The sequence below is a fragment of the Bos mutus genome, chromosome 21 (genome assembly GCF_027580195.1).
Source record: "Bos mutus isolate GX-2022 chromosome 21, NWIPB_WYAK_1.1, whole genome shotgun sequence".
Lineage (NCBI taxonomy): Eukaryota > Metazoa > Chordata > Mammalia > Artiodactyla > Bovidae > Bos > Bos mutus.
Window position 1 is genome coordinate 19,148,656 of NC_091637.1, and position 15,207 is coordinate 19,163,862.

Here is a 15,207-nt window from a genome sequence, read left to right on the forward strand (position 1 = left end):
CTAACTTGTCTTAGTGCAGCTGCCCTGCCCCTGGGTGAGCAGCAGCTGCTCTGGCCGTGGGCACAGAGGCTCACACCTGCCACCTGCCTCTACCCCCAGGGGAGGTGTTCTTCGCCACACGCCTGGAGCAGTTCACCTTCTGGGAAGCCCAGGAGTTCTGTGAATCCCAAAACGCCACTCTGGCCACCACAGGCCAGCTCTACGCTGCCTGGAGCCGTGGTCTGGACAAGTGCTACGCCGGCTGGCTGGCTGACGGCAGCCTCCGCTACCCCATCGTCACCCCAAGGCCCGCCTGTGGCGGGGACAAACCGGGCGTGAGAACCGTCTACCTCTACCCCAACCAGACGGGCCTCCTGGATCCGCTGTCCCGGCACCACGCCTTCTGCTTCCGAGGTTTGTGTCCTCATCTCCCCTTCAGCCCCGCTCTGTCTTGGGGGTGACCCCCCCAGGCTCATCCTCCTGATCTCTGCCCATCCATCACAGCAAAGAGGAAAAAGTTCAGTCCCTCTGCACAGGATGACCTTAGGCTTTGACTCTGTGGCAAGTACATCTTTCTGATGTGCCCCCAGAGACACATAAAGAGAAACAAGTAAGAACTTAGGTTCCAAAATCAGGCAGATCTGAATTTTAATTATGACTCTGCTGCTTCGTAGCTGTGTGACCTTGGGCGAGTCACTTAGTCTCTCTGTTTCTCTGCTTTCTCTATAAAATAATGATATAATATTTCCTACCTCGAATTGTTGCTGGAAGGATTAACTGGGGTAGTACATACAGAACACTTAGCATAGTACCTGGGAAATAGTAAATGCTCAATAAATGTTAGCTTTGCAAATAAATAACACACATATATGTTGTGTGTATGTGTGTATATAAGTATATATACAGTTTTGAATAGTACAGCCTGGTCAAACTTTCATCTGCTTCTAAATATTTCTGTGATGAGTTTAGTCAAATTATTATTCACTGAGCACCAAAAATTCACATTTCTAACTGACCCATGCTGAGGACTCTATATGTTATTGGAGTTCTGAGAGGGATGTCGTCGACTCAGTGGGCATGGCCAGGGCATGGCCAAGGACTGGCTGGGCTCTGATTAGATGAGTTCTTACAGGGTCCATGGGTCCAGATACACTGCCCAGAATGTAGACTGTAGTACTGGCTTGTGCCATATTTTACACATACATCAAAACTCAGTATATTTATAATTTCCTGTGAATATGTAATTATTTCAAAATAAAGTTAATTTTTTAGAAAAACCCCCAAGGGACTTCCCTGCTAGTCCAGTAGATAAGACTTAGCCTTCCAATGCAGGGAGCGTGGGTTCAATCCCTGGTCAGGGAGCTAGGATCCCACATTCCTTGTGGCCAAAAAAACAAAACATAGAACAGAAACAATATTGTAATAAATTCAATAGAGACTTTATAAATGGTCTAAATCAAAAAAAGAGGGGGGATCTCTAAAAAAACAAACAAACGTTGAACATCCCAAAGTTTCCAAGACTTTCAGTCCTAAGTCACTTCAGTCGTGTCCGACTTTTTGCGACCCTAGGGACCATAGCCCACCAAGATCCTGTCTATGGGATTCTCCAGGCAACAATACTGGAGTGGGTTGCCATGCCCTCCTCCAGAGGATCTTCCTGACCCAAGAATCAAACCCATATCTCTTATGTCTCCTGCATCAGCGGACTGGGTTCTTTACCATTAGCCCCACCTGGGAAGCCCCAGGGTCACCTTTTAAAACCTAATTCGAAGAAAGTTCAGTCTCACTCTGTCAGTCAAGAAAGCCAATCCCTTCCCAGAGGATTTGATGAGGCCCTTGCCCCAGCACCCCTCTCCTTGCTCTGGACATCAGAAGCCAAGCCAATTAGCCCCCCAGTAAATTCTCGCCAAGCATCTCTACCGTCCATGCCCGACCCTCTGTAGACTCAGCCTTTTATATATCTGCTGAGAAACCTGGCTTCCTTCCCAATCAAGTGCACAAAACCAGAACAGTTACTCCCAGTCAATGAATCCTGCCTTCACCATCCAGTGCCAGGATGGCTTCATGCATGTTAAATAGCACTCTCCTGATTTTGATCCAGGAACAACATCATTTGGAACATCATTTCTGTCCCCAAGAAAGGCAGCATCATTGCAGTACTTAAGAGCGGAGAGTCTGACATCAGATCGTGCTGTTTGCTCAGTCACTCAGTCATGTCCGACTCTTTTGCGACCCCATGGACTGTAGCCTGTCAGGCTCCTCTGTCTATGGAATTCTGCAGGCAAGAATACTGGAGCAGGTTACCATTTCCTCCTTCAGGGGATCTTCTGACCCAGGAATCAAGCCCACATGTCTTGCATCTCCTGCATTCGCAGGTGGATTCTTTACCACTACAACCACCTGGGAAGCCCCTGGCACCAGATACTTGGGCCCATGGACTAGATTTGTCACTTAGAAGCCACTGACACTGGAAAAGTCACTTAACCTTAGTTTCCCTGTCTGTAAGTGAGATAATGTATCTCTCTCACATGGCTGTTGTGGGATAAAATGATTTTATCTTATTTTAAAATATTTGTTTATTTATTTGGCTGTGCTGGTTCTTAGTTACGGCACGCAGTATCTTTAGTTGTGACAGGAGGGATCTTTAGTTGCTCCACACAAACTCTTAGTTGCAGTGTATGGGATCTGGTTTCCTGACCTGGAATTGAACCCAGGCTCCTGCATTGGAAGCACTGAGTCTCAGCCACTGGATCACGAGGGAAGTCCCCTAAGATGATTTTATGCATTGATGCATCACACCTTTAAACAATGCCTGGCATGTATAATAGATTCTGCAAAAGAGGTGCCCCAGACCACTGAAATAAAGTGCTGATGGTATGTGCATATTGATATAGTTGAAGCAAACACCTCTTATTAATTAAGGACAAACGTCATTTCACTGGACTGGGTAGGGGTTGGAAGTCCAAGGACTAGCAAGATTTGTGCACAAGCCTGGCCCACGTCATGGGCCCCTGGGTCCCCTGAAGGAAGGGCCAGCCTGGGGTGGGTCACTGGTAAGGAGCCCCCAGCCCTCACCACACATATCCCCTTTAGGTGTTTCAGCGGCGCCCTCTCCAGAAGAAGAGGAGGGTAGTGCACCCACAGCAGGCCCTGACGTGGAGGAGTGGATGGTGACACAAGTGGGGCCTGGCGTGGCTGCTGTCCCCGTCGGGGAGGAGACGACTGCAATCCCAGGCTTCACCATTGAGCCAGAAAACAAGACGGAATGGGAACTTGCCTACACCCCAGCGGGCACTTTGCCACTACCAGGTCCGTCCGGGCTCTCCTGCATGTCCTGCTGCCTCCCTGGGCCAGGGTGTGGCCTGGAAATGGGGAGGAGGAGGTGTTCTCTCCCTGGGACCCATGATCTGTTTCCCCAGCCCTGACCCCCAGCCCTGATTTTATTTAAGTGTGCTGCCATGGGTAACTTCAGCCACCTCAGCAGGCATCTAGGACCAATCCTAAGGGAGAAAAAGGGCAGCTTTGTTCATAAAACACACCTCTTCTCTCTCTCTCTTTCACTCTCTCTACACTCACTTATCTTCCAGCTACAGGCCCCAAATGCCCAGCACTGTATCAACTGGAGGACTCTCACTTACTCTGTGCTCCTGCATTCACACCTCTACTCCCTAACCTCTTAAAACTCTTGTGGGAGGGACTGCAACAGAGGAAAAGGACCTGGGAGGGGGTAGCTGTTGGCAGTCCCACTGTGACCTGTCTTCTCTTGCTTTTTATTTTTTTTATTTTATTTTATTTTTTAACTTTACAATATTGTATTGGTTTTGCCATATATCAACATGAATCCGCCACAGGTATACACGTGTTCCCCATCCTGAACCCTCCTCCCTCCTCCCTCCCCATACCATCCCTCTGGGTCATCCCAGTGCACCAGCCCCAAGCATCCAGTATCGTGCATCGAACCTGGACTGGCGAGTCGTTTCATATATGGTATTATACATGTTTCAATGCCATTCTCCCAAATCATCCCACCCTTTCCCTCTCCCAGAGTCCAAAAGACTGTTCTATAAGAAAAAAAAAAAAGAAAAACACCATTACAGTATACTAACGCATATATATGGAATTTAGAAAGATGGTAACAATAACCCTGTATACGAGACAGCAAAAGAGACACTGATGTATAGACCTGTCTTCTCTTGTTTCTCCATCTGAGTCCTTTTTTTAGGCCAGGTGTCCCCAGTCAGAACTTCCTGAGCAACAGCTGTCATGATTAAATCACATGGGACTTGCTGGGATGAAATCCACAGACTCCAAACCCTATTGGAAAAAGCATTTAGTAGGCATCAGGTTTAGGAAATCCTGACTTACAGAAACATTAATAGCACCCAACCACAACCCCCACCATTGCAGAGCTTCTCAGAGCCTTGGATGTGCTAATATGCTCTGTAAAGCAGAGAGGGCAGTGTATTCAGTGGGTCCCAAATGAATGTGACCACAGGGTCTTTTTTTTTTTTTTCATGGAACACTTTTAACATAGCCCACTTTGGGTAAGGCTGATTTATAGTGATGCACAGTAACCTGTGTATACCTGGCAGAGTCAGTTTGCCCAGGGTCACATGCATTTGAAGACAGGAATATATCAAAGCTTCCCACTAATTCATCCAGTCACTCAGTCAGTGCACAGTCCCCAAGCAATCCGGCCACACTAAGTGCTCCTCTGGGTGCTGGAAATGCAAACCCAGAAGGTAAAGTCACATCAGTGGAGTAAGTAGAATTTTCATTCAGAGACCTCACCCAGCAGTCACACCTGCTCCAGGCCCATTCCTCGCCCTTCACCAGGACAGGAAGAACTGAGTCCTCTTGGGTATGAGTGTGTGGCTTGGCACAGGACTCAGGCAGCCAGTAACAGAAGTTATTCACGGGAGGGGACTCCAGTGGCCCCACAGAAATATTTCCCAATATTTCGTCAGTTCCCTACCACCTCACTGATTTGAGCCATATGGGGAACAATCTCTACTGCTGTTAACTCTGGACCTTTTTCTTTAAATTGACTTGCTTTTGACAAGAAACCAAAAATGTAATGTCTGTAAGTGGCTATTTTCTGATTTGTGGTGTGTGTATATATTTATGTGTATGTGTATGCATGTGGGGAAATTCCCCGGTGGCTCAGTGGTAAAAAACTGCCTGCAATGCGGGAGACCTGGGTTTGAGTCCTGGGTTGGGAAAGATCCTCTGGAGGAGGGCATGGCAACCCACTCTAGTATCCATGCCTGGAGAATCCCATGGACAGGGGAGTCTGGCGGGCTACAGTCTATGAGGTCACAAAGAGTCAGACACGATTGAAGTGACAGCATGCACGCTCGCATGTGTATATGTGTTTAAATAGATAGATAAATATCCACCTAAAATCCTCTTGCATGCATTCCACCACAGTTCCTGAGCTCCCCACCCTTATCCAGCATTCTCCAGTGAGAGTAGGCTGTGAGCCTGACCACTGGGACCCAGCACCCTCTGTGCTCAGGTTTTCTGCCTGGGAAATTAGCCCAAAAATACATGCAAGGTACAATCCCAGCTAGTTATTTTTCAATGCCAAAGGAAACAGGACATAAAGGAAATAATATAACCATAATTATTTAGAGTTATGGGGTTTCCTTCTTTTCTCTCTCTCTCTCTTTTCCAAATCCTCTCTATTAGCCCTATTAGGGCTCTCAGAATGGAAAAAGTTGATGTATTTTTGCAAACATCCCTCTTGGCCTCAGAGGGATGAGTTCTGGTGCACAATTCTCACTTACAGAGATTATCAGCATGGTCAGAATATTAAAATCATTATGCCATGTCCTGCCCCAAACATGGGGGCATAAATGTTAAAATACATTGTGCTATGTCCTGCCCCAGAATTCCCAATTTAGTGGAGCTGGGGAGGGACCTGAGAATCTGCTTTTCTGTCCATCTCCCAGCTGATGCAGTGCTGATGGTCCAAAGACCACACTTTAAAAATCATAGTTCTAGATAAATGAGGTGATAATGTAGAAGCACTTGAAAGAAGGTGACCTTGATTGCCTTCAGCGGCAGCCAGGCTCTCACATACTGTGACTTGTGTGGGTGGTGCCCCCTAGAGTCTCACAAAGCAGAGCCTGAGGGTGGTGGGGAGTTTCCTGGTCCCCATTCTCCCAAGTGTCTGTGCGAGGGTCCATTACAAAATGTCTAGACAGATCTCTGAGCTCTTGAGGAAAAAGTCTTACTGTGGAAGGGATGGAGTTCAGCTTCTCTGCATGAGCTTAAAATGGGGCAGAGTTACTAAATTCACACCTCGCCTTCCCTCTTCCTTTCCTCCAGGGATCCCTCCTACATGGCCTCCCACTGGAGAAGCAACAGAGGAGCACACAGAAGGCCCTTCTGCAACGGAAGTGCCCTCAGCCTCAGAGAAGCCGTTCCCTTCAGAGGAACCATTCCCCCCAGAGGAACCATTCCCCTCAGAGAAACCATTCCCCCCAGAGGAACTGTTCCCCTCAGAGAAGCCATTCCCCTCAGAAAAGCCGTTCCCCTCAGAGGAACCGTTCCCCTCAGAAAAACCATTCCCCCCAGAGGAACTGTTCCCCTCAGAGAAGCCAATCCCCTCAGAGGAGCCATTCCCCTCAGAGGAGCCATTCCCCTCAGAGAAGCCATTCCCCCCAGAGGAACCATTCCCCTCAGAGAAACCAACCCCCTCAGAGGAGCCTTTCCCCTCAGAGAAGCCATTCCCTTCAGAGGAGCCATTCCCCTCAGAGGAGCCATCCACACTTTCAGCCCCAGTGCCCAGCAGGACTGAGCTGCCAAGCTCTGGGGAGGTGTCTGGGGTGCCCGAAATCAGTGGTGACTTCACAGGCAGTGGAGAAATTTCAGGACACCTAGACTTCAGTGGGCAGCCCTCAGGGGAAAGTGCAAGTGGACTGCCCTCTGAAGACCTTGACTCCAGTGGGCTCACCTCTACAGTGGGCTCAGGCCTGCCTGTGGAAAGTGGACTGCCTTCAGGGGAAGAAGAGAGAATTACATGGACCAGTGCTCCTAAAGTTGACAGGTTGCCCTCTGGGGGTGAGGGCCCAGAAGTTTCTGGAGTAGAGGATATCAGTGGACTTCCTTCTGGAGGAGAGGTTCATCTAGAGATCTCTGCCTCTGGAGCAGAGGACATCAGTGGACTTCCTTCTGGAGGAGAGGTTCATCTAGAGATCTCTGCCTCTGGAGCAGAGGACATCAGTGGACTTCCTTCTGGAGGAGAGGTTCATCTAGAGATCTCTGCCTCTGGAGTAGAGGACCTAAGTAGAATTCCTTCTGGAGAAGGTGCAGAAATCTCTGCCTCTGGAGTAGAGGACATCAGTGGACTTCCTTCTGGAGAGGAAGGTCATCTAGAGATCTCTGCCTCTGGAGTAGAAGACCTCAGTGGAATTCCTTCTGGAGAAGGTCCAGAAGTCTCTGCTTCTGGAGTAGAGGACCTTATTGGACTTCCTTCTGGAGAAGGTCCAGAAGTCTCTGCTTCTGGAGTAGAGGACCTCAGTAGACTTCCTTCTGGAGAAGGTCCAGAAGTCTCTGCTTCTGGGGTAGAGGACCTTAGTGGACTTCCTTCTGGAGAAGGTCCAGAAGTCTCTGTTTCTGGAGTAGAGGATCTCAGCAGACTTCCTTCTGGAGAAGGTCCAGAAGTCTCTGCTTCTGGAGTAGAGGACCTCAGTAGACTTCCTTCTGGAGAAGGTCCAGAAATCTCTGTGTCTGGAGTAGAGGACGTCAGTAGACTTCCTTCTGGAGAAGGTCCAGAAGTCTCTGCCTCTGGAGTAGAGGACCTCAGTGTTCTTCCTTCTGGAGAAGGTCATCTAGAGATCTCTACCTCTGGAGTAGAGGACCTCAGTGTTCTTCCTTCTGGTGAAGGTCATCTAGAGATCTCTGCCTCTGGAGTAGAGGACATCAGTAGACTTCCTTCTGGAGAAGGTCCAGAAGTCTCTGCCTCTGGAGTAGAGGACCTCAGTGTTCTTCCTTCTGGAGAAGATCATCTAGAGATCTCTGCCTCTGGAGTAGAGGACCTCGGTGTTCTTCCTTCTGGAGAAGATCATCTAGAGATCTCTGCCTCTGGAGTAGAGGACATCAGTAGACTTCCTTCTGGAGAAGGTCCAGAAGTCTCTGCCTCTGGAGTAGAGGACCTCAGTGTTCTTCCTTCTGGTGAAGGTCATCTAGAGATCTCTGCCTCTGGAGTAGAGGACCTCAGTAGACTTCCTTCTGGAGGAGAGGATCATCTAGAGACTTCTGCTTCTGGAGTAGGGGACCTTAGTGGACTTCCTTCTGGAAGGGAAGGTCTGGAGATCTCTGCTTCTGGAGCTGGGGATCTTAGTGGGTTGACTTCTGGAAAAGAAGACTTGACTGGGTCAGCTTCTGGAGCCTTGGACCTTGGCAGAATACCTTCTGTAACTCTAGGAAGTGGGCAAGCTCCAGAAGCAAGTGGTCTTCCTTCTGGATTTAGTGGTGAGTATTCTGGGGTGGACCTTGAAAGTGGCCCATCCTCTGGCCTTCCTGATTTCAGTGGACTTCCATCTGGGTTCCCAACTGTCTCCCTAGTGGATACTACATTGGTGGAAGTCGTCACAGCCACCACAGCAGGTGAACTAGAAGGAAGGGGAACCATTGACATCAGCGGTGCTGGAGAAACATCTGGGCTGCCCTTCAGTGAGTTGGACATTAGTGGAGGAGCAAGCGGACTCTCTTCAGGAGCTGAACTCAGTGGCCAAGCATCTGGGTCTCCTGACATCAGTGGGGAAACCTCTGGACTCTTTGGTGTCAGTGGACAGCCCTCAGGGTTTCCTGACATTAGTGGGGAAACTTCCGGGCTTCTTGAGGTCAGTGGGCAGCCATCAGGGTTTTATGGAGAAATATCTGGCGTGACTGAGCTTAGTGGACTGGCCTCTGGACAACCAGAAATCAGTGGAGAAGCTTCTGGAATTCTTTCTGGCCTTGGTCCACCATTCGGCATAACCGACCTGAGCGGAGAAGCACCCGGGATCCCTGATCTCAGTGGGCAACCATCGGGTTTGCCAGAGTTCAGTGGGACAACATCCGGGATCCCTGACCTGGTTTCCAGTGCTGTGAGTGGCAGTGGTGAATCTTCTGGCATTACGTTCGTGGACACCAGTTTGGTTGAAGTGACCCCAACGACATTTAAAGAAGAAGAAGGCTTAGGATCTGTGGAACTCAGTGGCCTCCCTTCAGGAGAGGTGGGTGTCTCAGGCACATCTGGGCTAGCGGATGTCAGTGGACTGTCTTCTGGAGCAATTGACTCCAGTGGGTTTACGTCCCAGCCTCCAGAATTCAGTGGCCTGCCAAGCGGAGTAACTGAGGTCAGTGGAGAAGCCTCCGGAGCTGAAAGTGGGAGCAGCCTGCCCTCCGGAGCATATGACAGCAGTGGACTTCCGTCTGGTTTCCCCACTGTCTCTTTTGTAGACAGGACTTTGGTGGAATCTGTAACCCAGGCTCCAACTGCTCAAGAAGCAGGAGAAGGGCCTTCAGGCATTCTGGAACTTAGCGGTGCGCCTTCTGGAGCACCAGACATGTCTGGAGACCATTTGGGATCTTTGGACCAAAGTGGGCTTCAGTCTGGACTAGTGGAGCCCAGTGGGGAGCCCGCAAGTACTCCATATTTTAGTGGGGACTTTTCTGGCACAACTGATGTAAGTGGGGAATCCTCTGCAGCCACGAGCACCAGTGGGGAGGCCTCCGGACTTCCAGAAGTTACGTTAATCACATCTGAGTTGGTGGAGGGTGTTACTGAACCAACCGTTTCCCAGGAACTGGGCCAGAGACCCCCCGTAACATACACCCCCCAGCTTTTTGAATCCAGTGGTGAAGCCTCTGCGTCTGGGGATGTGCCAAGGTTCCCTGGATCGGGGGTAGAAGTGTCATCAGTCCCAGAATCCAGCGGTGAGACGTCAGCCTATCCCGAGGCTGAGGTGGGAGCATCTGCTGCCCCCGAGGCAAGCGGAGGAGCTTCCGGGTCCCCTAACCTGAGTGAAACCACCTCCACCTTCCATGAAGCTGATCTGGAGGGAACCTCAGGCCTGGGAGTGAGTGGCAGCCCCTCAGCCTTTCCAGAAGGCCCCACGGAGGGCTTGGCCACCCCGGAAGTGAGTGGAGAGTCAACCACTGCCTTTGACGTGAGCTTAGAGGCATCAGGCTCACCTTCTGCCACTCCCCTGGCTTCTGGAGACAGGACTGACACCAGCGGAGACCTGTCTGGCCACACCTCGGGGCTGGATATTGTCATCAGCACCACCATCCCAGAATCCGAGTGGACTCAGCAGACCCAGCGCCCTGCAGAGGCGCGTCTAGAAATCGAATCCTCAAGCCCTGTGCACTCAGGAGAAGAGAGCCAAACAGCCGACACAGCCACCTCCCCGACTGATGCTTCTATCCCAGCCTCCGCAGGAGGGACAGATGATTCAGAGGCAACCACAACAGGTACAGCTGGGATCATTTTCCTTTAAGTGGGTCGGAGTGATTCAGACTGTAGCATGGTAGGAAGCAGTGTAGACTCAAGGTTCTGAGCTGTGCAGGCTTAGGCAGGTATCTTAACCTCTCTGAGCCTCATCTGTAAAACAGCAATAGTACCAGAGGAGAGTAAATGAGATATAAATATGTCGAGAACAAGGCTATACCTTTTGCACACAGTACACACTTGTAGGTTCACAATTGTTACAGTCACAGTAGAGTTCCATCACACAAACATTTATATGTGAACTCAACTATCTTACTCGGCACGAGAAGTACTGTTTAGATAGTGCTGGAAATTCTTCTCCTGCCCCTGGCTCATGGAATGAGCGTGAGAAGAGAGAATGAATCTGCTGATGACATTTATGTGCCAGTACTTACTTTGTGCAGAGTTAAAACCTGCACAGTTCAGGTTAATATGAAGCATCACTTCAGCTGTGTCCTGCCTTTGGACCCTGGCTCCTCACCCCGACCCTGTGCAAGTAAACCCTCCTCTGTACTGTAGTGATGGTCTTGCCTTGACACAAACCCAGAAGCTTCTGGTTTTCCTTTATTTTCTGGGGCCCCTTGCATCCCCCTGTGTACTGAGAGTCCAATCAGAGAATTCAGCCCCACCAGAAGCAGGGGCTCAGGAGGAAGAGAGTCCCCAGAAATCATGTTGACCCAAAACCAGCCTTGTGGGTTTCTGTGGCCTGGGGCCCCACCCTGGAGGTCTTGGAGGCTGCGCTGTACCCCAGGCAGCAACATTCTTGATGCCCAGCCTCTCCCTGCGGGTTGCAGCCTCTACCAGTTCCTGTGCCGAAAAGCCCTGTAGCGCTGGGACCTGCCAGGAGACGGAGGGACACGTCATATGCTTGTGCCCCCCGGCCACACTGGCAAGCACTGAGACGTAGGTAAGACCCTCGGCGGCCATGGGGGTGCAGACAGAAGGGTCGGGAGGAGGCGTCCAAGGTCACCTGAGGTGCAAGCTTCTTGTCACACTGGCGTAGAAGAGTACATAGTGATGTGTTGGGGTAGCAGCCACAGGATAAACATGGCATGTCTTTCTAGAGGGTCTGTTCTGCCTGATGGTTTAGGAGAAAAAAGTCATTAAATTGAGAAGTAGTTCTTTTTTTTTGTCGAGCCAATGATTGTTTTATGAGCAAAATCCAAAAGGTGCTTGAATTTTGAAGATCAAGCTGGAGACTTCAAAAGAATGTTGAGCTAGGGAGTTATTGAAGAGAGCCAGTCATGCCCCGAAGTCCCTGGGAGGGAAAGTCCGAGGGTAGGCTGTCTTGCATTATCCAGAGTGGACCCCTTTGGGAAAGCCCCTAGAGTCCCCTCTATGCTTAGGCCTGGGTAGGGTTTGAGTACCTTTCTTGCCTTAAATGAGATAACACAGATAGAACTCATCACTCCCAGCTCCAGGATTCATGGCTGCAGGTCAGCTATGACCCAGCAGAGCCCCACCCTTGAGCACCCATCATGCTGGGGCCTCTGTTTGTCCAAGGAGCTTGTGAGATAAGTGAGGAGCCTGGGGGATCCTCTGACTGGAGGTGGCTGCCAAAATGAGATGGTAGAATCTATGTGTCACTCCCGGAGCACCTGGAGGCCTGTGGCTGTGAAGACATTTCAGCTCATCAACATCACCACCCTTGAGGGAAGAAATGCCCGGTTCCCTCCAAGCTCAGATTCTTGGGTTAGCTCTCTGCACTGCCTCCACGTCCTTACCCCAACTTGTGTCTGGAGTTAGAACTCCGAGACCCAAGGCCTTCCGTTAAAGGGCTTCAGTCCTAAGACACATGCAAAATGCCTTTACATCCTACACAAAGGTACATTAATATAGATACCAATATATATGCAAAATAATACAGCAAGTCCCCTCCATGTAAATGAGTTCTGTACAAAGACCACATTCATAAGTCCAGTTTGTTTTAAGTCCAACAAAATTAGCCTAGGTACCCAACTAATACAATTGGCTATAGAGTGCTGTACTGTAATAGGTTTATAATACTTTCCACACAAATACTACATACAAAACAAACACAAAAACAAAGAAAACATTTTTAATCATACAGGACAGTACCTTGAGAAGTACCTTGAGAAGTCTAACACTGGCATACAGGCGCTGGCATCGAGTGAACAGGCAAGAACAGTTACTGACTGGAGGAGGGAGAGGAGGTGGGAGATGGTAGAGATGAAGGGTCGTCAGCAACAGGAGATGGAGGGCAAGCTGCCATGTCACTCATGCCTGATGCTGAGGGCACGGGTTCTGGTTCCTTGCTGGAACCACATGTACGTTTGCATCTTTGAAGTTTGCAACTTGAAGGCTCACATGTAGGGAAATGACTGTGAATGAGTTATATGCTCTTAATATATATGCACTCTTAATATAAACCTGCTATATACTTGGCACTTACACAGGAAATGTGTATATATATATATATATCAGATCAGTCGCTCAGTCGTGTCCGACTCTTCGCGACCCCATGAATCGCAGCACGCCAGGCCTCCCTGTCCATCACTAACTCCCAGAGTTCACTCAGACTCATGTCCATCGAGTCAGTGATGTTATCCAGCCATCTCATCCTCTGTCGTCCCCTTCTCTTCCTGCCCCCAATCCCTCCCAACATCAGAGTCTTTTCCAATGAGTCAACTCTTCGCATGAGGTGGCCAAAGTACTGGAGTTTCAGCTTTAGCATCATTCCTTCCAAAGAAATACCAGGGCTGATCTCCTTCAGAGTCCATTCTCCTTCAGAATGGACTGGTTGGATCTCCTTGGAGTCCAAGGGACTCTCAAGAGTCTTCTCCAACACCACAGTTCAAAAGCATCAATTCATCAGCGCTCAGCCTTCTTCACAGTCCAACTCTCACATCCATACATGACCACAAACAGGCTCTAGGGTGTATACTATTCACTCTCTTCCCCTTTGGGATCAGCCTCTGCCCACATGTGCGGGCCGTGACTGAGAACACTATAGGCCTCTGTGGCCAGAGAAGGTTGGTTCTCCTAGGAAGGTCCTGGCCTTTCTACCAAGGGGACAGTGCTTCCACTGAGCCATAGTGACCCCAGAGCTGTAGACACACCCCTCTGTCTCCCACCTCCACAGGGAAGGCAGAGCACTACCTCTGTCCTGGGAGAGACCACCGCTGATGAAAACGTGGAAAGACCTAGTGTGCTTTACAGCACACAGATTCCTCAGTTGGCAGTAGAAGTGACTCTGTCTGTCTGGTAGACATCTTGCCAGGTGTGCAGACACGTCCCCCCTCCCGGGTCTGGGTGTGCAGTAGAGAGCAGCAGGGCGCCTGTCTTGGGTGAAGTGCTATGGAGCTCAGCTCTGTCAGCCAGCCCAGCCTGGGTCAGCGAGGAACAGACTCAGGGCCCAGCAGGGCTTCTGGGATGGGGGCCGCCACCAGGATCAGAGCCCCCTTGCTCTCTTAGTATCTTCTGACACCTCTGTCCATTCTTAGCAACTCCTTTTCCAACCTGATACTTGAAACAAAAATGGAACACTGGTATCAGAAGTCACACAGCAAGGCTCGCGTCCTGGCACCTCTGAAATTAGAAGTAGGTGACAATGGACCTTAGCTAATCTGCTCTAAAGACACCTTTTCTTTAATCATGTATATTTCCAATGGGCGTTCCTTCCCGCAGTTTCTTCCCAGGCAGCTCTGAGCCTGGTAATCATGTCCATTTGAAAGTGCAGCCCCTAGAGGTTAAGCAGTTTGCCTAACTCCGCTGAGTGAGTCCAATCAAGAACTGGGGTCTTCAAAACTCTTCTGTTATGTGCATGTGGTGAGGGCGGCGGATAAGAGTGCAAAACACTCTGTAATTAATGCATATCCCAACCAATTGGCTCAGACGGTAAAGAATCTGCCTGCAGTATGGGAGACCTGGATTCGATCCCTGGGTCAGGAAGATCCCCTGGAGAAGGAAATGGCAAACCACTCCAGTATCCTTGCCTGGAAAGTTCCATGGACTGAGAAGCCTGGCAGGCTACATACAGTCCATGGGGTCGCAAAGAGTCAGACACACTGAGCGACTTAACTAACCAACTGGGTTAAAAGATGATTACAATGACCAGTTGAGGAAACACTTTTATTATTTCAATTAACAATTGAATTAGATCTATTCAGTAATTACCTAATCAATTGGCCTTTTAGTTTGAGTTATATTGATAAGCATTATTTTAATAGCATATTACTAGTTCTTTTTCCGGGATATAATTTCCTGGTGGTAAAGACGGTACAGAACATGCCTGCAATGCAGGAGACCCAGGTTTATCCCCTGGGTCAAGAAAATCCCCTAGAGAAGAAAATGACTACCTACTCCAGTATTCTTGCTTGGAGAATTTTTTGGACAGAGGAGCCTGGCAGCCTAGAGTCCATAGGGTCACAAAGAGTTGGACATGACTGAGCGACTAACAATTTCTAACACTTTTTGTATCAAAAACATTTGTGTGCTAATATCCAAGAAATGAATTTGTGATTTAAAAAAAAAGAATTGAGGTCTTCACTGCTTAACACATCCAGATGAATAAGAAATCTTCTCTTGAACATAACAGCCAGTTGTTGGTCTTAAAAAGCTAGAAGCTAAATTTCAGGGGAACCAGAATTAAGAATGGCTGTAGTATCACATTGGTTCAACTAGACACAGACAAGCCCTCGCTACCTCATTTGTAAACAGTGTCAATGATGGTGGTTCTGTGCTTTAAGACCTAGTGCCTCGGTCCCACTCGTACAGACTCTATT

At 49.3% G+C, this 15,207-nt stretch overlaps 1 protein-coding gene across 4 annotated transcripts in view; it reads left to right on the forward strand.

The window, feature by feature from the left end:
- Positions 1-15,207, forward strand: part of ACAN (aggrecan) — a 69,417-nt gene that overhangs the window by 41,077 nt on the left and 13,133 nt on the right. For all 4 annotated transcript variants that reach the window (XM_070358236.1, XM_070358238.1, XM_070358237.1 and 1 more), the window contains 3 exons: positions 100-393; positions 3,073-3,288; positions 6,313-10,446. In XM_070358236.1, the coding sequence (XP_070214337.1) occupies positions 100-393; positions 3,073-3,288; positions 6,313-10,446 (4,644 nt within the window). The remainder of the gene's footprint in view (positions 1-99; positions 394-3,072; positions 3,289-6,312; positions 10,447-15,207) is intronic.